Raw genomic sequence first — 23,066 nt, 5'->3', positions numbered from 1 at the left:
ATGCTTTTAAACTATGGTGTTGGAGAAGACTCCTGAGAGTCCCTTGGACATCAAGCAGATCCAAGCAGTCCATCCTAAAGGAGATTAGTCCTGGGTGTTCATTGGAAGGACTGATGTTGAAGCTGAAACTCCAATACCTTCCTTTCTCTGATGAACAGGTCTTGTGGCCTCTAAGCCTGACCTGGTCACCTTTCTGGAGTAATTGAACGATCCCAGGAGTATAACGAGAATGGAGACAACAGACATATACCCAGGTAGGTAGGAATGAACTCAGATGAGAGGTCCAAGGAGCAGAGGGGAAGTCATCCTTGTCTAACAGCTATAACCCTGTCTGTCCAAGACCCGAGAGCTGTGACACTCCAAATCTTTCTTGTCTCGAGACACAGCAGAGGAGCATCCACTCACATGACACTTCGAAAGGATCATCTGAGTGATTACATTCTACTTTTCGTCACTGAGGAGACACCCATCTTCACACACTCACACAAAGGGCTTTTGAATTCTCCCGGTTTTTCAACTTGCTGAATACATCTCAGCTTCCCATAGAAGCAGCTGTCAAAATTCTTCTCTTTTGCCTTAAGTTGTGTGAAACACTAACTTAGAACAGGCAGGAAGCAGCTCTGCTCCAGAGGAAATCAAAGAGATTTAAAGACATCAAAAGGCAGAGAAAGGAAGCACAGCTGGACAGAAGGACCAACAGACCCAAAACGGACTGGGGAGGGGTGAAGGGAGGTAAGGCTCCGCCCCCACTCGCCCCGCCCCTACGTACCTGCGCTTCCGGCCTCGTCCCACCCTCCCCACTTACGTCCCCTCTGGTTGGCCGCGGCGTAGCGCACTCACCCTCCTCTGTACCGGATTTTCCGCCCGCGCGTGCGCAGTAGCCTGCAGACTCGGAGTTGTATTTGAATGAGCGACAGAGAGTTCTGGTGAGTTTGTTTGTTACTTTAAAACCCGGATGTCGTCGTCCCACGGCCTGTTGTCCTTGACACGTGGGTTTCGGGGGTCTGTGTGGACGTTCAAGGTACCGCCCCCATTTTCCCGTCCCCAGCGTGTCCTCGCATCGCCGTGAGAACTTCAGAGGTCCGTTAGCTTAGCTGCCGGGTCCCTGGGGCCCACGTCCGCTTCCTGTTAGCATCGTTCTAGAGTCCATGTCCTTCTCTGGCAGTTCTGCCTTCTAGTTTGTAGAGACCGCTGCTTAAAAGTCCTGCATTGCCCAACCCCTAGGTCCCTGATCCACGAAGAGGTGAAGGAGGCTCTATTCTGTATGGAGTTTGGTCAGGGTCTCGCCTATGGTTTCAAGGGGAGGGTCAGCCTAGAACGCGTGGTTTTCACAGGAAGGGCCGCGAGTTCTGAAGAAAAGAATAAAACTAAAACCACCTCCTTTGATTCTGTGTTCCAGAATCCCTGCTGTGCCAGTGGCCGTGGAGGATTGTGATTTGTACCTGTTGAGATCCTCCCTCTGTGTGGGGCTGTGTTAGAGGGAGCTCGCTGTGGTTTTCTAAGTATTGAACAGCCTATTTTCAACACTCGGGTCACTTCCCAAGACTGATCTTACCTGAGAAGGAAGACCAGAGGAGGAGTAAAGCAAGGAGTCAGAAATGACTCGTTCCCAGGTAAGAGTCACAGTCCATGTTTGTTCTGTCTCTCCTGAAATGCTGTTTCTTTGGACTTGATAAGCTTCTTAACTTCTGGATGGGTTTGTTTGGACTTAACCATAGTCATCATCCCAAGGGACCCATTGCCCTCCTGGCATGTGTGACAGAAAACAGTATTGCCGGGCAGAGAAGCTCACTCAAGCTTTTAAGTCCCGAGTTTTTATTGGGGTTTAGCCACATAGCCGTGGTTGATAACATCTCCATCATTCTCCCCTCTTTAGAGGTTGGACTAATAAGCACACCTGGCTCAAAGCCCCAAACCTCTAGTCACTTCGTTGGTCTTTGTGAAATGCCCAGCCTCACAACCTGAGTCATCTCATTATTAAACTAGGGGCCAACTGTAGGTCTTGTTGCTAGCATAAATTATCAGGGCGCTCGGGGAGTGTAAAGCCACTGCACTCACTAAGGAAATTCCAAGAGAAAAAAAAAAGAAAAACAAAAAAACTTAAATTCCAAGAGTAGTTAACAAACATCCAGAACCTGGGGACCAAAGCCTGCCAAATTCTTTTTTTGTTGTTGTTTTGTTTTGGTATTTATTTGGTTTTGGCTATACTGGGATTTTGCTGATGGTCTTGGGCTTTCTCTGTTGTGATTAGGAGGGGCCACTATCTTGTTGTGGAGCTCTGGCTCTAAGGCACGGGTTCAGTCGTTGTACTAATACCTGGCAGGCTGTGGAGGGTGTGGGCTTCAGCAGTTGTGGCACACTAGCTTAGTTGCTCTGAGGCTTGTGGGATCTACCCTGACCAAGGATGGAACCTGTGTGCTCTGCATTGACAGGCCAATTTCTCAGCAGTGGAGCATCAGGCAAGCCCCTAAATTCTTTTCTTTTTTCCCTAAATTCTTTATTACACAACGCTGAAACCTAAATCTTTCCTTTATGCTCTTTGACTTTTTTTCCCCTCTGATTTTTGTTACTTTGGAATACCTCACCTGTTTCAATATTAAAAAATATTTTGTTGTGTTTACCTTCTATTTTTCAAAATAATGTCTAAGTCTCTCTTTAGGTGAGCTTCTTTCACTACCTTGTAACTATTTTGCTTCATCTCTTTTGAAGTTTTACTAGTCTATACAGTTATAACTTCATCTGTAATTTGGCAGAATTACAGATTTACAGATTGTAATTACAGAAATCTGTAATTTCCCTCTATTTATGTTTTTTTCATTTTTAAATTCAAAATTATGTTGGCTCTCCTAGATACAGCTGAGACTTATACTGGAAATATCCATGTTTGTTTTGAGTTTCAATTGTTCTGAATTTGGAGTCACTGAAGTCTTTATGTCACCACATCTTCCAAGTAAAACTTGTGATTTTCAGACTTTATGTGCTTCAGTAAACGTTTACAGTTTCTTCACATAGGTCTGGAAATGTGTTCTAAATAGGTGTCATGGTATATTTGCTAATAAAATGTAGACTGTTTCTCATATTGTGTTTTTGATCATTGTTACTAAAGAGAAACATTTGTTTTCAGTGAACCCAAGTAACTCAGTGGTAAAGAATCCGCCTGCCAATGCAGGAGAACTGGGTTTGATCCCCAGGTTAGGAAGGTCCCCTGGAGGAGGAAATGGCAACCCCCTCCAGTATTCTTGCCTGGGAAATCCCATGGACAGAGGAGTCTGGATGGCTACAGTCCATGGAGTCGCAAAGTGTTAGATGTGATTAATGTGACTTAGCACACATTCATGCACAATTTGTAAATGTTTGTTTTACCATGAATCCTAAAATACATGAGTTTTTTTTTTTTTTTTTTTTTTTTTTAAGGTGGATTAAAAATGTTTCTTCCAAAAGATCTGTTACTTATGGAAGGCTGCTTTTACCTGAAGTGTGTTTATGTGTGCATCTGTGTGTGCAGGCAGAAACCTAGGGCTTATTTAAAAGCCATCATCATTTCATGAAGATTTGTATTGATTCTAACCTTTGAAAACTGTTCTTACATATTTTCCATGGCCTTCGATTGTTTCATTTTAGTGAAATGAATATATAGTTCCATTTTAATATATGTATGCATGGAAATGTTCATATGATTTGATCAGTTATTTTTCTTGTATTCTTTACAGTTAGAGAAACTTCTATGAACTTTCTTTAGAGTTGTCCCTATGTATTCGTGTGTATTATTAGTTAAAGTTTAGAGTACATAAAGTGAAGTAAATTTAAGCTGTTTAAGGAATGTTTGCTACATATTTGCAAAAAGGTGGAACAGCAACATAATTGGAAGACTCTGTCAAAACTCTCAGAAAGATATATAGTATATCCTAAATAGTTAAAATGATTGTTGCTACTGAGGATGCTATCATATTTGAACTGTAAAATGTGTAAAACACTTGAAGTTCAAAAGTAAGCATGAATGCTTACCTTACTATTGCATTTCATTACTATTCAACATGGCCATTCATGGAGCAGAATTTTGAATACCACTAGTTAAAAGAAGCTTGTTAACAATACTAAGGAAAAAAGTTAAGCTTGCTAAAAGAAATGGCACAGTTGTCCCACTCAAGAACTCTTGGGTCAGAGTATGCTTTTTAAAAATATTCCCTGTTTCCTTGATATAAAATTCATCCTTTGTCATACAAATACAACACTCAAAAATAAATATGCCAATGTTGTGCTTATTATTTTATCATTTCTTTTCCAGATCAGAATAGTTTCTGAAATGGTTTGTGGTTCATTTCTCATCTTTTTTTGGCTTAGGATTGTGATAGAAAATATTGCTGTGTAAAAGTCATATTATACTCTAACACCAGTTCAGTTCTGCTCCCAGGACTGAGATAAATGAGATGAATCGCACGCATGGATTTCTTTCAGTAAACTCTTTCCCTTCAGTAAATCTGTCTAGTCACGACCATCCCTCTTGAGATACAGGTTTTCTTCTGACCTTATGACCATTGTTAATTCCTTCTTTCCTTGGTAACAGTTACCATACGTTTGGTTTTCTGATCTTTATTATTGTCAAAGAAATTCCTTAACATCCTGTATATGCTCTCACAACAATCATTAAGGCACCCTTGTTCCATGAGAGCTTGGGTCCCTGTGTCTTTCTTTCTTTCTCTCGCTCTCTCTCTCTCTCTCTCTCCCTCTCAGGCTAATTCTCTGGAGCATGGAAACCGGCCGAGCTCACTTTCTCACCCGGGCTTTCAAGAGTTCCTCGAGAGGATGCCCTGTGCCTTCATGAGGGGTACAAGCCCTGTGTCAAGGGCTTTATAGGTTCTCTGCATAAACCAGGGAATATCAGCCTCTTTCTGTCTTTTGCTTTCTTATTGTCGACTCCGGACCAGCAGGTTCCGGGCCATTAAAGGACTGCAACGTTGGGCTGCAGATCAGGGAAGTCATATATGAAGTGAAATTTGCTTACAACACATTTTTAAAATATTTATTTATTTGGCTGCACTGGGTCTTCTTGTGGCAGGTAGGATCTTCAGTCATCCTTGTAATTTTCAGGTTCTTTGGTTGTGACATGTAAACTCTTAGCTACAGCATGTGGGATCTAGTTTGCTGATCGGAGAAAGAACCAGAGCTCTGTGAACTGGAAGCTCAGGGTCTTAGTCACTGGATCATCACAGAGTTCCTGAACTAACATTTTTTAATGATAGATTCAGGTCATAGTTTCCATATACTGCCAAAATACCCATGCAGTGATAATGCATTCCTCCATGTACTTCGTATCTCATGACTCATGTTCACTGGTTTAGATGTTTCTGTGAGATTCCCATGCTATGAATTTGTTTTTTTTTACTTGACTTGAACAACTGTCTTGAAAAGAAAAAGTGAGGGATATGCCTAAACTCTCACAATTAATGAAGTAACACCATGTCTTCTTACTTTCTTTCTGCTTTGGAAGATGAACACTCAGGTGTGTTGAGCAGAGATGCTGGGTTTGGGGAGTGGGGGTTTTCATCCCAATCCCAGGTCTGATCTTTTCCAGTACACTCCATGCTCACATCACATAGTGTCATCACAGTTTTGTATTTTCCAAAATGTTTACAAGAATCTGATTAGTCCTAATCTATGCTCAACTGTATTAAAGTTAAAATACAGTTCAGTGCAAATAAAGAAGATCATCCTCTCACATTACGTACATTTTAATCCATTCAAAATTACCTGAGTTTAGTGACATGAAAAATTTTCTCTCTTCCTCCTAATGAGCATGTAGCCCCACTTGAGTGTATGTCTGTACTCAGTGGAGATGAGTTTGAGTAGGCTCCGAGAGTGGGTGATGGACAGGGAGGCCTGGTGTGCTGTGGGCCATGGGATCGCGAAGAGTCGGCTACGACTGAGCAACTGAACTGGACTGTATGTATGAAAATATTAACATGACTTGATCAATTTTTTCTTCTTCTTTTCGTTTTGCTTTGTTTTTTGAAGAACTTCTGGGGAAGGGAATGACTACCCATTCCAGTATTCCTGCTTAGGGATTTCTTGGACAGAGGAATCTGGCCAGTTAGAGTCCATGGAGTCACAGAGAATGAGACATGACTGAGTGACTAAACCTTTTCTGTCTTCAGTATTCTTTACAGTTACAGAAACTTCTATCAACTTTTCTTAGCGTTGTCTTTGTGAATCTGTCTGTGTTTTATTAGCTAAAGTCTAAAGTACATAAACTGAAGTAAAGTTTAAGCTCTGCCGTTTAATGGCTGTTTGTTAAAATATGTGCCAAAAGGTACAAGAGCAACTTTACTGATTTTTAGTTATTTCTCTTATCCTTTCAAGACTCTGATAAAAACAATCAGAAAGATATAGAGTATATACTAAATAGTTAAAATGATTCTTTCTGCCAAGGTTGTGGTTACCCAACGAGTGAAAAGCAGATAAAACCAAGGAGGGTCTTAGAATGCAGAAACTAAAAAACCAGACCCTTATTGTCTCATGTCTGGACATTCTTTTCCAACTCGCACCCAGACCATGACATTTTTGGTGGCTTGTTTGGGGACTTAGAGTCTCTTCCCCGCCTCCTCGCTTCTCCTTCCTCATAGGGACCCTCTGCCAACAGCAAGTGCTGTGGCAGCAACTGAGGAACTCTGGCCAGGGTTACCCTCTGGTGTGTTGTAAAGGCCTCACTGCCCACTGCACCCAAAGTGGCTGCCGCTTGAATGGGTGAGGGTCTCTCCTTTGTCTTTTTTGCAAGTGAGGACTATGCCAACCAATATTGTGTGGGCGCAGGTCAGACACATAAAAGCCATTAGGGCGCCTGCCCCAGAAAGACTCCCATGTGAGGATAGGGGGGACACAGAACGGATCAGGCCACAGGGGCATCCGCCCCCAGGAAGACAACTTCCGTCCACCATGTCAGGCACGTAGTGGTTGAAGCAAAACAGAGACCATTGTCCCTGGGCCACCGCGTCCTAGATATATTGCAAGGCGGATTCCTCAGCCTTCTTCCCTGTCACTTTCACTTCTTTCCCTTCTGGTCTGGATTGATTTACAGGAGCCTGGGTGTTGTCTCTGAGCCATCCCAAGAGTGCCTTCCACGTTTCAGGGAATCAGCAAACGGTGAGTCACCTGGTTGCTCCCGGGAATCTCTTTCTCTGCCCGTGTCACCTGGTGGCTTCGCTGCAGGGCTCTCACAGGTCTCGTCTCACTGTTGGACGCGACTGTTGGGCCGCTCGGCCATTTTGTGCATCAGTCGCATGGAGAGACGACTGGGGGAAAAGGCCCGCCTTTCTGTCAGCCAGTGACTCAGTTCGCCCATTCTGTGGCAGGTGGGCTAAGAGTGGGTTCTCTCTCATCCCAGGAGGCTCTCTCATACTCAACCCTTGGCTCCATTCTCAGAAACTGGGAAGTGTTGACCCTCCAAAAGGCCTGGCTCCTACACAAACGGGGGATCCCCCAGAAATGGCCTCTGAGTGGCACACCAGGTTTTGCCAAAGGAATGGCAAGGACTCAGAATTTCCTTTCATTCTGTTGCCTCCCTGTCTCCTGTGCCCCTCTGTCTCTCTCCCTCAGATTTCCTAGGTGACCCCTACTTGACCTTTCATATCCACATGATCTCTGGGAAAGGATTCTGAGGTTCCCTTTGGTCCAGGTCTTTCTCCTATATTCAAAAGCCTGAAGGATCAAAAACTGTCCTATCATTCTAAAGAATCCCCTTCTAAGGACGCTTATCTCTCAGGTGGAGAGGGAACCAAGCTTCCCCCACTACTGAACATCCTAAAGAATTCCCTTCTGACTACTCTTGTTTCTCAGGGCTGGGAAGGACCAAGCTTCCCCCACTCCTGCAAATTCCCTTAACCCTTCAGATTCTCCTCATGAGACAAAGACCTCAGATCCCACCAGAGGGACAGTCCAAAATTTTTATCAGCTGAAATGCCCCTGATATCAGAGTCAATTTCAGCATTATTTGGTCTATATTTTAGCTATAAAACTAAGACTACAGAAATGAATAATGGCTTTTTGACACAGGATGACCCTAATATTTTTTAGACTCTGGAGAAAACTGGTTAAAATGAAATTTTCTTTCCCTCGGAAACTGCAAAACCCTTTCTTTTTGCATATGCATTTACAACCAACTAGCTTGTTAAAAGGCCTACCTAAGGAAAAGCTTGATGTTAACCCTTTCCTAGTCCTTGAAATACACTGCTCACTTTGCCTGAGACCTCACTCAGCCTTGGACAAATCAGAACATCAGGCCAAACAAACAAACAAACAAAAAAGGGTCAAAGAGACGTTTTAACTCTCAGGCAGGAAACTATGAGGTCTCTGTCTGTCTGTCTGTCTGTCTGGATTTATGTATGTCTCAGTGCGCGCTCTTTTTTTTTTTTTTTTTCGTAATATTGCTGAAGTTGTAAATGAGTTCTAGTTTAATTGGCCTAAAGGAAAGTAAGCGCTTACAAATCAGACAATTCTAACTACAAGAGAAATTAACCTAAATGAATTTCAGATTCACGTGAACTGGGAAATATTCAATATTAAATATGGAGTATTAATGTGTGTTTGCTAATCTAATGTAGATATGTCTAAGACTCATTAAGCACAGTATTTTCATTGTCCCTAAGTTTATTATAAGTTAAATGTTGTTATATTTTTTTTTTATCTGTTACAAGTTTGTCAACCAGGGAAGTACCTCTAGGAAAGGAAAAAAAAAAAAAAAACCTTCAAAGAAAATGTAAAAGAGATATGAGCTTTCAGAGAAACTCTTAAGAATAATTATACTTTAGAAATGTCTGTCTAAAACATTCTCTAGATTGTGGTAACCTAAATTTCTAGGGCTGTGCTAAACTAAGTGATGGGAGTTTATTGAATAGCTAAGTCATTTCCAAATAAAAGAAGATTCTGAAACATTCATTACTAAGGACTAACTTCCTCTTACAGAGAAACTAGAGATTTTGGACTATTCATGAATAATGCTTGATGAATCGTGAGATGTTCTCTAGAATTTTTTTTTTTTTTTAGAAATTATCACTGGTATTTATGTTCACCAATGTATAGAATGCTTAAGTTCTTGGTTGCTTAAGGAAAGTAGGATGTATATTTTCAGTAAAGAAGGTATGAGGAATGAAATTACATTTTATGAAGGGAATAGGAAGTAGGTCTGACTTACAGGTGGCTGTTTCAGGGTGAGAGAACAAAGTAATGGGTACAGAAGTGATAAGAAGGTTTCATGGAAAGTGGACCCCAAGGGAAGAGTTTTGTTCATAAATACAAGTTTTCTTGAGATGTTGGGCTGCCTTTGATGATGGATTTTAAGTTTCTTTACCTCTGAAGTGATCTGTTCTATGTTTACCTTTGAAATCTTCTTTGTTACTTTGGCTAAGTGAATATAATGTTTCCGAGTGATCTATATGATTTTATCTGACTTGAGTGTTATAACCCCTTTTGATATTTGCCAACAAAACTTCCTAAATAACTTGACTTCTAGCTGACTTTGGAATGCTTCAGAGGGCCCGTGAGAAATCCCAGGGAGCTATTAAACTACCTGGGTTCATTGGACATGTTAAATTACATGGGAAGTACTGTTGAAGGGGTGATAAATCTTCTCAGATTATACGATATGGTGGATGTTACTAATATAGATATCCTAAAATTATGTGGAGTTCATATAGATCTGATATGCCCTAATAAAATGTGGTCAACTATAAGTCTAGTTATCCTGTTAAAGTGTTACAAGTCATAGCAATGACCAAGCTACCTTGTCAATTGCAGTTTAATCAGATTTAAACATGCCTTCTATGGTTTCACTCTGATGCCTTTGTAAGAATACTGCTACTTCATGATTTATGGAAAAGATTTTTCTAAGGTTAACCGATGAACAAGTTTTGTTTGCTGCCTGGTAAGCTGGTACCAGACTGGAATTTAGTCTACTCTCTATGCTAATAGAACAGAGTTTTCTTAGAATGTAGCTTTCAAGAAGACATTATGAATTTCTTTGCCTTTAAGTGATTTATATTCATTTTAAAATCTTTTGTTACTTTGGTAAATAAGCATTACTTAAAGATTATGGTACATGTAGACAAAGCTCATTCTTCTTGTAAAAAAATAACCCCTCATGGTTAGACTTTTGTCATCCTGATGTCCGAAAAACATGGCCATAGTCTGCTCCTGAATTGGGGAATTAAAAATGGGTAAACAATAGATGTAAATGAAAGAGTCAGTGCTATGGGAAATCTAAGATGGCTGCCTGGCTTTTCCCAGCTCCCTGACAAACCTCATTTTTATTTGATGGGTTAAAGCCTTCCCTGGCTACAGGGTTAATGCCCTCATAAAGAAAAAACTTGTTTCACTGAATATTAAGTTTTGTTCATTGTTAAACTAAATTTCTAGTTTTGTTAATTAAAGTCTAGTGTTTACTAAGACTCACTTCTGAGATAGTTCCTTGTTATGTTATATTTCTAAATGATTTGATTAAGTGATTAAAAAAGACGCTGTAAGTTTGTTTCTAAAGCTAATCTCAGTAAGCAGTCTTCAGATAAAGATTAGACGCTCCATGATATACAACCAGGAGATTAACACCTGGCTATAGTCATTTAAGAAATGAAGTCAGATGACCTGGGGTATACTGCTCTACCTAATGAAAGTTCTTGACTTACCATTCTTACTTATGACCTGACTACTAACTGCTAGCTATAGCTATATTATTTTCTATGTTGCTTGTTTCAGAAGATTGTTTCTTAGGTTCCTAAATCTGTGACTGAGCCTGCGATAAAATGTTGATATGCAGTTCCATATGCTATTAATTGTTGTAATAATGTAACTCTAGATATGGGAAGAAGCAACAAGAGGGACTATTTTCTGGGACCAAGAGGCTAGTAAGACAGGTATGATCCAAAGACTTTTGCTACTCACAAGGCCTGCTCTAGAAACAGCACATTGAGTGGCCTATCAATGGAACCTTCCCTAGACCTAGGAATGAGCCTTCCCAGTGCTGCGGGACACAATGACCAAGAAATGCCCCCAGAGCATGGTCAAATATGTGGCTACAAAGGGACCCTGCTGACTGGACTCTGCCAGCTGTCTCTACAAAGATGACATCATGACCACTGCAAGCTCCTGACTTTCAACACCCCCCAAAAGGAGTTCAGCGTAGAGATCAGGAATAAGGCACTCTGAGCTCTGGGAAAAACCCAGAAGAACTGGCCTTCTGATACTCAGATACTTTCAGGTAAAGATTTTGTGAGCCCAAATTCTTGCTTCTTCTTGTACCTAGAGAAACACTAACGTCACGAACCAATGTCCAGTCCTGGTTCTCCTGGCTAGCCCATGAGCAGCTTTTCTACTTCTTCTCATCTTTGGGTCATGTACCTTTAACTTTCTTGTAAAGTTTGTTTCTTCTAAAATACCACAAATATCCAAGTGGTCATGCAAGAATATTCCCTGACCAACACCTAGACAATGCAGAAACAAGTCACCTTATCATTCCATGGACTCTCATCGCCCTCCATAAATGCACCCTGACAGAGTAGGCAAAGGGAACTCAGATTCCCATGACACCCCTGCTCAGCCTGAGAAAGCCCGAGCGGTCATTGCCCCTTTTTCCTTGAAACTGAAATCCCAAATGTGTGAGAAGGGAAATGGGTATAGTTAGACATGAACAGGGTATCAACAAGGGCCAAAGAATTGGCCCTGAAAATAAAGAGAGGGAGGTATGTGGCGACCCAGGGACAAAAGAGTAGATAAAACCAAGGAGGGTCTTGGAATGCAGGAATGGAAAAACAAGACCCCTTAGCATCTTTCACTCCCCCATGTTGTAGCTATCGATGGATTTCAGGTCCTGCTGAGCAGCATAAACTGTCTCCCCTCCTACCCCATAAGGAGAATGTATTTTTCTTATTCTGCCCCCCACCTAGTATATGTGCCTCATCCATTCAGCAAATGATCCACAAGACCCCTATCCCACTCCTTGTACCCTGGCTATGAAAGTGGACTGAGGACCCCTGTTCAACATCCGTTCTCATTTGAGCTGGCCTGCTGTTCTAACAGCATCCCCCATTCTAATAAACTTTATTTCCCTCTCATTTTGTCTCATGTCTGGAAATTCTTTTCCAACCTAGCCCAGACCACAAGAAAGGTCACTATCCTATTCAGTTCAGTTTAGCTGCTCAGTCGTGGCCGACTCTCTGTGACCCTGTGATCGCAGCACCCCAGGCCTCCCTGTCCATGACCAACTCCCGGAGCTTACTCAAACTCATGTCCATCGAGTCGGTGATGTCATCCAGCCATCTCATCCTCTGTCATCCCCTTCTCCTCCTGCCCCCAGTCCCTCCCAGCATCAGGGTCTTTTCCAATGAGTCAACTCTTGGCATGAGGTGGCCACAGTATTGCAGTTTCAGCTTCAGGATCAGTCCTTCCAGTGAACACCCAGGACTGATCTCCTTTAGGATGGACTGCTTGGATCTCCTTACAGTCCAAGTGACTCTCAAGACTCTTCTCCAACACCACAGTTCCAATGCAATAATTCTTCAGTGCTCAGCTTTCTTCACAGCCCAACTCTCACATCCATACATGACCACTGGAAAAACCCTAGCCTTGACTAGACGGACGTTTGTTGGCAAAGTAATGTCTCTGCTTTTTAATATGTTATCTAAGTTGGTCATAACTTTCCTTCCAAGGACTAAGCATCTTTTTAATTTACTATCCTATTCGAGCTACTAAAATCTGTAAAACAATTAAAGTTCCAACTTAAGTATGAATTCTTGCCTTACTATTCTTTCATTGAGGTTCAAAATCGTCATTCATCGAGCAGAATTTTCAACATTACTAACTCAAATAACCTTGCTAAAAATGTGGCACTTTGGCCCCACTTCAGAACTCCTGTTTCAGAATACACTTAAAAAAATTTTTTTCCTGTTTCTTTGGTAAACAATTTATCCTATGTCACACGAGTAGAACACTGAAAAATAAATATGCTAATGTTGCCCTGATGATTTTATAATTTCTCTTCTAGATGAGAATACTTTCTCTAATGGCTTGTGGATCATAACTCATCCTCTTTTCTTCACATTAGACGTTGGGTAGAAAGGATTACTGTGTAAAAAATATATTTTGTAATACCAGCCAAGCCATTACTTCACGACCAGGTCTCTGAACTTGCTGTTTTCACCTTGGGTCACATTAGGATGTCTTCCCACGGCCACATGGCCTCTGTACTTTGTATTTCAGGGACGGCTGACGTTCCGGGATGTGGCCATAGACTTCACTCAAGAGGAGTGGGAATGCCTGGACCTCAGTCAGCGGGAATTGTACAGGGACGTGATGTTCGAGAATTACGGGAGCCTGGCCTCCTTGGGTGAGAATAACTGCCATCCAGAATCCCTTATCCACCCACTGGGTTTTTGTTCTGTCATTCTAAGAATGTTTTCTGACATTTTCTGCTTCCCACAGTAGTTCCAGATCTCTGCTTTCTAGGGGAAAATGGGTATTTGTGAGTTTAGGAAGAAAAGTGATGATTCATGATGATTCGTTATGCTGGTGACGTTTTTCTTCCTTCTGCCTCCTTCATTCTAGGTTAGTGGTAATTGTGTAAGTTCTGTGGCATTAAATAGTTGTACCCTCTCTTAATTTCACATCAATTCTACGTACATTCTTAGTACTACTTGACCGGAATCTCAGGATCTGTTTGTTAGGTGTTTGTTAGTATTGTATAGTGGCTTTGAATAAAGTATTTCAGGAAATGTTTTCTAGGACAAAATGCGTTGTCGTCTCACCTGAATACATATTGGATTCGATACTGATGAATCTCTACCAACACAAATTTTCCTTTCTCTGATCAACAGGGCTTGTCTCTAAGCTGGACCTGGTCGCCTTTCTGGAGCAATTGAAGGCTCCCAGGAATATAAGGAGAATGGAGACAACAACCAGTTACCCAGGTAGGTATGAATGGATGGAGATGAAGACTCAGATGAGTGGTCCAAGGAGCAGCGAGGAACTCATCCTTCATCACATGACTTTGGATGATTTGCTTCAATGGAAATGGTTTTTGAAAACCTGGGTTTGTGTCTGCTACTGTCATAGAAATGTATCACCTGCCCCATTCTGTCTCTTAAATCATTCATGAATTTATCTCCAGTGATTACTTTTCTCCATCACAGTGTGAACTGAAAGGCTCCTCTTGGCTTGTGACAAACTGCATTCATTAGTTGCTCTTCAATTTCTTGGGGGCCCTAGGAAAACTCTGCCCATTTCTGAGTAACTATATGACAGTCCTTTTCAAGTTTCCTTCTACCTCTAGACAGAAATGTGTGAGTGGAGTGGTAGACAAACTGCCAAACTTCTAGGAATACTGGGAATGGGTTTCTGTCCTCTGGTTATAATTTCCTATCCACTGGGAGCGACACATAGGACCTTCTAAATAAATTTCAAATTCAAGTAATTTTTCACTGCAGAAAGCAAAGCCTCATGAAAATGAAAGAATGTACATCTCAGGTTGACTTCAAAGTTTCTCTTTTACTTTTATGATCTCATATTAAATATCTTTAGTGTATTTGATCCAATTATAACTTGCTAAAATACTTTATTATATTCTTTTACCTCATGGAATTTTCAAATAAATTGACATAAACTCTTAGCACATGTTCCACTATACTATTAATGGTTGATTCAAACTATGACAAATTTTAGGTTATATAAAGAAATCTTCATTAAAAGTTCTAAATGGAATATAGCTGTTTTCCAATTGTGTGCTCCTATACAGCAAAGAGAATCAATTATACTTATCAGTCAGTTCAGTTCCATCACTCAGTCGAGTCTGAGTCTGCAGTCCATGGTCTGCAGCAAGCCAGGCTTCCCTGTCCGTCACCAAGTCCCAGAGCCTGCTCCAACTCCAGGCCATTGGGTCAGTGATGCCCTCCAACCATCTCATCCTCTATTGTCTCCTTCTCCTCTCATCTTCAGTCTTTCCCAGCATCAGGGTCTTTCTCAGTGGGTCAGTTCTTCACATCAGGTGGACAAAGTATCAGAGCTTCAGCTTCACCATGTGGTTCCAATGAATATCCAGGACTGATTTCCTTTAGGATGGAGTGGTGTGATCTTCTTGCAGTCCAAGGGACTCTCAAGAGTCTTCTCCAACAACACAGTTCAACAGCATCAATTCTTTTGCACTCAGCTTTCTTCATGGTCCAACTCTCACATCCATACATGACTACTAGAAAAACCATAGCTTTGACAACATGGACCTTTTTCAGCAAAGTAATGTTTCTGCTTTTTAATATGCTCCCTAGGTTGGTCATAGCTTTTCTTCCAAGGAGCAAGCGTCTTTTACTTTCATGACTGTAGTCACCATCTGCAGTGATTTTGGAACCCCAAAAAATAAAGTCTGTCACTGTTTCCATTGTTTCTCCCACTGTTTGCATGAAAGGGTATGACCGGTACCGTGATCTTCGTTTTTTGAAGGTTGCGTTTGAAGCCAGCTTTTGTACCCTCTTCTTTCAGTTTCATCAAGAGACTCCTCAGTTCCTCTTCGCTTTCTGCTATAAGGGTGGTGTCATCTGTACATCTGAGATTATGGATATTTCTCCCTGAAATCCTGATTCCAATTTGTGCTTCATCCAACCCGGTATGTTGCATGATGTGCTGTACATATAAGATAAATGAGCAGGGTGACAGTGTACAGCCCTGACGAGCGCCTTTCCCAATTTGGAGTCCTTCCGTTGTCACATGTCCAGTTCTCACTGTTGCTTCTTGACATGCATACAGATTTCTCAGGAGGCAGGCAAGGTAGTCTGGTGTTCCCATCTCTTTAAGAATTTTGCACAGTTTCTTGTGATCCTCACAATCAAAGGCTGTGGTGTAGCCAATAAAGCAGATGTAGTTGTTTTTCCAGAACACTCTTGCTTTTTATGTGATCCAAGGGATGATGGCAATTTGATCTCTGGTTCCTCTGCCATTTCTAAATCCAGCTTGAACATCTGGAAGCTCACAGTTCTCACACTGTTAAAGCCTCGCTTGGAGAATTTTGAGCCTTTGCTGTTGTTTGAAATGAGAGAAATTGTGTAACAGTTTGAGCGTTCTTTGGCATTGCCTTTCTTTGTGATTGGAATGAAAACTGACCTCTTCCCGTCCTGAGGCCACTGCTGAGTTTTAAAATTTGCTGGCTTATCTAGTGCAGAACTGTAGCATTATCCTCTTTTAGGCCTTGAAATACCTCAGCTGTAGTTCCATCACCTGCAGTGGCTTTGTTGGTCGTCATGCCTTCTAAGGCCGACTTGGCTTTGGACGTGAGGATGTCTGTTCCTAGCTGAGTGATCACACCATCGTGGTTATCTCGGTCATTAAGATCTTTTTTGTATAGTTCTTCCATGTATTCTCACCAACTTGTCTTAATATCTTCTGCTGCTTTTAGGTCCATCCTGTTTCGGTCCTTTACTGTTCCCATCTTTGCTTGAAATATTCCTGGTGCCTCTAATTTTCTTAAAGAGATAGTCTTTACCGTTCTATTGATTTCCTTCCCATTTAGGTCTCCACAGAGCAATGAGTAGAGTTCCCTCTTTCAGTCATAGTTTTAAAGTCTCTTTTCTTATTTATTTCTTAAAACTAGTACTTTATTAAGTTTATCTTCTTTGTATTCAGCTTCCTCAGACACTGTCTTGTGTGTCCTCAGTTTCTGATTAGTTCTCTGTCACTATCACTTATGATTTTTAGACTGAAGCATCTAATAGACCATTCTCAGAAACATGTGAGGCAAGAGGTCGATTTACGAATTCCTAGGCACCTAGGATTTGTGAAAGTGTTTGCTGTCTCCACTTAAGAGGACTAAAAGCAGGAAGTAATCATTAGGTTGCTGATCACCTCTGAATTCAGTGGTGCTTGGAGGCTTTTATCTTGTTTCTTCCCCTATAACCTATTTCTTTGCCATCTCATTTTGTCCAGCGTTCTGTTTGTGGTCGCTCTTTTGAAGGCTACAGGAACCTAGTTAGTCTTCCTTCTGGTGTCTGCACCTTGGTGGGTGAGGTTGGTCCCGAGGTTGGTGCCCTCATCCTCTTGATCTGGGCTTTGATTGCTGTTAACCGTGACCAGAGCCTGCTGTGGATATTCAGGGCTGTTTCCACATTGTTCTGTGGTTGTTACTGCCCTCTCTCTGGTGGTGCCTGCTCCGTGCATGGTGGAATAGTGCCCCCAGATCTGAATCTTAGCTGTGATTCTGATCTGTGGTGTGAGGCAGGTGGGACTGGAGCACCCCCACATGGAGAAAAGTCACTGAGTATTACTCCTCTGGGGATGTTCACTCAGGATGTGCTCTGGTTCCCCCTCTCATGTGTTCTGCAGGCTCTCATGTGATGTAGTGTAGGCACTGCTCTTGGCCCCACCTTAACCACGGGCATGACGGCACATGGCCCTGGATGTTCACAGATGTTGTTTTCACAAGGTCACCGGCATAGATTCAGTGAAGTCAGGTCCTGGGATTGCATTCAACGTGGAGCTGGACCTGCTGTGGTGCTCTGGGGCAGCTCAGGCTCTGTCCTGGCCCAGCCCCCTTGTGTGGGAGCCCACAGAGTCTACAGCAGCTAGAGCTGCCCCTGCCTTGACTGAGAGAGCGCTGGTAGGTGATTCAGATGCTCTGTAGGGGCTGAGGTTACACAGCCAGCCGTGGCTGTGAGACCGTGGCTTCTGTTGCTGCAGGGAGAGGTGTCAGCTTTTCTTCTTCATCCCTGGGGCCAGCTGTGCTTTCAGCTCCATCTGCACGTGTGGGCAACTCACAGGTGTCCTCTCCTGAGCTGCCCCAGGGCACAGGAGTCTGCTGATTGTGAAGGAGGTCGATGGGGGAGGCCGTGGCTTGGGTTCAAAGACTACGTGGGTGGAGTTCTTCATAGTCCTTGGCGAGCAGGTCCGGCAGAAGGGACAAGGGATGCAATGGGCTTCTTCTTTGGCCACCACTCCCCAATGCCACTCTGCTCTCTGGTGGTTCAGGCTTCCACTACAAGCATCTCGTTTGCAGAGCTCTTCCCACAGTTCCATCCCTTCAGGATGTTTCCTCACAGCCAACCTCAATCCTCTGCCTCGGTCTGGTCTCCGAGCCCCACACTTCAGCACCCAGCCCTTGTCCGCAGTGGTGGACATGCCTCTAAGGCTGGGTGGGCAGGGCAGGGGTCAGGGCCCCGTGTGCAGGTCTCACTCTGTCCTGCTGCCACACGCTGGTTGCCATGTTCTCTTCCCACAGAGAATGAGGCTCTCCTGTCCAAACTGAGCCCCTGATGAGGGGCTTCCCCGGCTGTGGAGACTTCTTCTCACTTTCATCTCCCCGCAGGTTTGCAGGGCCCATCCCACTTTCTCTCCTCTTTCTTTTCCTTCTTCTCTTGTCCTGCCTGACTCAGCAGGAATCTTTCTTGTTTCTTTAGATTTCGAGGGGGTCTCTGCTGGTGTTCAGCTGGGCTCTGTGAGAATTGTTCCATTTCTCATTCATTTGTGGAGAGGGAGATGATATTCACATCTGCCTATGCCTCTGGCATCTTGATCCTTCATCTCTGTTTTATTTTTAGACTAGCTAATGGTCATCAATTTTCTCTAAATCTTTGAAGGTATTCACTAAGAATAGCAAGTAAAATTACTTGTTATTTGGTATCTTTCAGCTATGACTCCACAAGACACCCAGGATTTGATGCCGAAGAATCCAACGTTAGAAGATGTATTCCCAAAAGCAAACCTAGGAATATGTCAAATATTTCACCTCAGAAAGTTAAATTTAATGAAAGCCTGGGAATATACGAGAGTATATGAAAGACAGAGAGGATGCTTATATGGACATAAAGAAATGGAGACAGTTACACAGAATGCTAACATTACTGCAAAAAGAAATGAGCAATGTGAGTCAAATTGGGAAAAACACCCACTTCAGTCTTCAACATCTGCTGAGACATGTAAGTGTTTAAGAAAAGATTTCCATCCCTTTTTGAAACATACATGTTCTGTAAAAGTAAACCTGAAAAATCTGGAAGGTAATCTAGTCTCTACTGCAAATCCTCATTCAGACAATTCTGAACTTAGGCTTCGACTAAACATACATTCAAGCATGTCTGAACACCTACAATTTAACAGTGAGTGGGAAAACACACAGTCTGATCATTTTGAGAGATCCGTGAGCAGGGGGTCATTTTTCTTCCCCCAACAAATATTTTCTCTCCATTCCAAGATATATCATGTTGATGATAATGGAAGAGATGCAACCCAACCATCATTGTTCAATACATATTGTGATGTGGTTAATACACAGCAACATTGCATGTGCAATAAAATGAGTCAGACCTTAAGTAAGAGCTCCAGCTCCAATAATTACAAGAGTATTTTTGATGGACTGAGAAGGTATTCAGGCAATGAACCTGGGTATACGGTTGACGGAGACTCCAACCTTAAGAATCATCTGGGACCCGAATCTTCAATGAAGGATTCTAAACGTCATAAATGTAGAAATGCCTTTCATCAAATGTCAGGTTTTTCTCTCGATAAGAGTCCTTGTACTGAAGAGAGGACTTGTACTGAATATGGTAAGGTTTCTAGTCAGTCTTCAGAACTTATTCAACCGCAGACTGTTCAGAATCCACAGAAAGAAAACAAGTGTAAGATATGTGGGAAAGTGTTTAGTAAGCCATCCAATCTAAATAAACATAGGAAAATTCATACAGGAAGGAAACCTTTCCAATGTACAGAATGTAGCAAAGCGTTTACACGTCACTCAGTTCTTACTCAACATCAGCGAATTCATACTGGAGAGAAACCTTACACATGTACAGAATGTAGCAAAGCCTTTACTTACAATTCAAGTCTTATTCAACATCGGCAGATTCATATTGGAGAGAAACATAAATGTACAGAATGTAGCAAAGCCTTTGTCTGTTACTCACAACGAATGGATCATCAGCGAACTCATACTGGAGAGAAGCCTTATAAATGTAAAGAATGTAACAAAGCCTTTATCCATCGCTCACATCTTACCCAACATCAGCAAATTCATACTGGAGAGAAAGCTTATTGTGCAGAGTGTGGCCAAACCTCTATTTGTCACTCAGAGTTAATTGTACATCATCGAATCCATATTGGGGAGAAACCGTACAAATGTAAAGAATGTGGCAAAGCCTTTATTACGAATTCGGCCCTTACTCAACATCACCAAATTCATACCGGGGATAGACGTTATAAATGTAGAGAATGTGGCAAGGCTTTTATTAAGGTTTCTGGTCTTACTAAACATCAGCGAATCCATACTGGGGAGAGACCATATTCATGTACTGAATGTGGCAAAGCCTTTGCTTACAACTCAACGCTTACTCAACATCGGCGAATTCATACTGGCGAGAGACCTCATAAATGTAAAGAATGCAACAAAGCCTTTCCTCGTCTCTCACTTCTTACTCAGCATCAGCGAGTGCATACCGGAGAGAGACCTTATAAATGTACTGAATGTGGCAAAGCCTTTGGTCGCAAGTCAACGCTTGCTAAACATCAGCGAATTCATACTGGAGAGAGACCTTATAAATATACAGAATGTGGCAAAGCCTTTAGTCAGAGTGCCCATCTCGCTAAACATCTGAGAAGACACTGAAGAGAAACCCTAGAAATGGGACATGTGATGGAATAGGTTTTCCCTAAACATGCATCAGAAAACACAAGAGTTTATATAAGAAACCTACGGAGATGATGTAACAAATATGTAGAAAGGTATTTAATCAAATGGTAAATCGAAATAAATATCAGGGATTACATACTAGAAGACATGTCATCAATCCTCTTTTCTGAAGTTTCTCTGCAGGAGAATGACTGTAGGGAGTACTCCATAGTTAAACACATAGAAAATGGATATATTAGCATGAATCGTGAGATGAAGGTTGATGGTTAGAATGTTCCAATTCTTAGCAATGTATGTATGCTTGTTTGTAACGACGTGAGCTGAGATTATTTGAAGTGAATGTGATTCAGCACTCAAGTAATGCATACTATGCTTTGTTTCTGGTGTGTTTGCAAAGCGAGGTTTTTGACGGTTTATTAGCCTTTTTATATTGTGTTGCAACCATTTCTATCTACCCTCCATTAGAAGATGAAGGGTACCATGATGTAAAATGGACAGTGACCATCTAAATGGAGGTGTCTGTCATTGATGTGAAATATCTGGAAGTTGCCATGATGTCAGTGATCTTTTAATCTTTCCACATATTAAAGTAAAACAGAAGTTGCTGGTAAGGTTTCAATGGTAATATCCTTGATTTGTAAGAAGAACACAATGACAGTTCACTGCAATATTGATTTATTTTTATAATATCAATGCAAGTCATGAATATTACTGGCAGTGTTGAAATAAAGACACCTTCTGTGACAACCTATAAATGTATTAGAAACCCTTCCTGGAAAAGGCATGGAATTAGTGCATACCATGCTTGCTAAGTGCTTCCTAGGCTTTGTTTGGTAAGCCGTAAAAATCATAAATCTCACATCATTACAACAGAAGGATGAATATCTCACTCTGTACTTTTGATCTGTATTTAATCATGGATCATACCGTGGATTGTAAAAGGTTTTATTTCAACTATGTGTTAAATTAATACATGGTTATTAATAACAGTGATTGGCTTTTAGTGTTTTGATTGATTGTAATGAATGAAATGTTAACCCACCAGCTACAGTAACCTCTCCCACCTTATTTAAGGTTGTAGTGAGGAAACCACAACGAACTAGTTGGTAACACAGAGAGATGGCATATGTGGAAATTACTTTACTCACTGGCTTTAAACTTCTCATAACTTCATATGTATTCCCTCATTTCTGTGTTGTATCTCTTCTCCCATTTTTTAACTACTTAGATGCTATGATGGTTCTAATAGGAAGGATTGTGCAGAGTATTGTTGACAGTTTCCCTAAACTGCTCCATGCTGTTGCTGCCTCAGCATCTCTCTGGGGAGCGGGTAACCTGCAGTTCCCTGAACTCACAGAAGGCAGTCCTGTGAGCACCTGCACTAGATGACCATCTTCCTTGAGATCAGCAGTCTTGCTGAACCCCAGGGTCTATTCACAGGCCCCCCTTCAATCACACTGAGAGAGTCAGTTTCTAGGGAGGTTGCTAAGTCCGGGCGTCCTCAAGGAGAGAGGGATCTGGAATTCTCGAAAGAAAAAAACGTTTTTCTTTTTGCCTCTACAATAATGTATCCTGCTTGATAACAGTCTCTGGAAAAAAAAAAAAAATTCTGGCTAATAATGTTATCTTAAAAGGTAAATTATTGGGGTGGGTCTAGTGAGGTCTTTACAACCTTCAGAAATTCTTTTGATTCCCTGTAATAACTAATTAAAAGTATATAACTCCTTTGCTAACACTAGTGAGGGTGCATTCTTTCTGCCCCTTCTGATGTCTGTGTCAAAAGCTTTCTCTGTCTCTTTTATACGTTAATAAAACTGTTACACAAAAGCTGTGAACTGTAAAGCCTCGTCTATGGCCCCGGATTGAATTCTTGCCTCAGGAGGCCGAGAATCCAGGCGTCTCTCATGGCCCCGCAGCAGTCTTTCATCTTGGGCGCTCGTCCGGGATTCTTCAGGACGAGGTGAGGATGCTTGGAGCTCTGGTTGGTTGTGCTCTAGTGAGCACGCTTCTGCTTCACTTCACTAACTCTGCAGTGTGCTTGTGTCAATGAATGAGATGCCCTGCGTGAAGCAAGCGAGGAGGCCTGCTCTGCGGTTCCTCGGTGACCTCATACGCCTTAGGGCAGAAACCTGTTGGGGGTTTATACTGACCTGCCAATGACAAGAGGCACCCAGTGTCTCTTTCGGGCACTGACTAGAAATGGGCAAAGCGTGTGGACCGAACTCTCCTTTCTCGGTCAAACTTTCCAGTCTCTTTGGCCATTTCATGACTTCTTGGGATTTAGAACTATTAACCTATCTGCCAAATCCTAGACTTTCAAGGGACTTGTGATCTATGCTGTTACTGTGTGCTGTTACTTCGCTCCCCCACTTGGACTGGTAGTCAGGAAGCGCCTAGCTTCACTAGGAATGGAAAGTCAGGAAGCGCCTAGCTT

General features: G+C 42.0%; 1 protein-coding gene across 1 annotated transcript; it reads left to right on the top strand.

Annotated features, from left to right (window-relative positions):
* Positions 1–867: 867 nt before the first annotated feature.
* Positions 868–22,448, top strand: LOC133054815 (zinc finger protein 724-like). The gene is made up of 5 exons (XM_061140139.1): positions 868–926; positions 1,400–1,613; positions 13,240–13,366; positions 13,854–13,946; positions 18,642–22,448. The coding sequence occupies exons 2-5, from the start codon at positions 1,599–1,601 to the stop codon at positions 20,606–20,608; spliced, it is 2,202 nt and encodes a 733-aa protein (XP_060996122.1). The 5' UTR covers positions 868–926; positions 1,400–1,598; the 3' UTR covers positions 20,609–22,448.
* Positions 22,449–23,066: the final 618 nt, after the last annotated feature.

The sequence above is a fragment of the Dama dama genome, chromosome 4 (genome assembly GCF_033118175.1).
Source record: "Dama dama isolate Ldn47 chromosome 4, ASM3311817v1, whole genome shotgun sequence".
Classification (NCBI taxonomy): Eukaryota; Metazoa; Chordata; class Mammalia; order Artiodactyla; family Cervidae; genus Dama; species Dama dama.
The sequence above is the reverse complement of the archived record's forward strand: the minus strand, read 5'-3'. Positions and strand labels throughout refer to the sequence as shown.

Coding starts and splice junctions, on each gene's coding strand:
- LOC133054815 (XM_061140139.1), top strand. Junction 13,367..13,853: donor CGGGAGCCTGGCCTCCTTGG/GTGAGAATAACT, acceptor TCTGATCAACAG/GGCTTGTCTCTAAGCTGGAC. Junction 13,947..18,641: donor GACAACAACCAGTTACCCAG/GTAGGTATGAAT, acceptor GGTATCTTTCAG/CTATGACTCCACAAGACACC.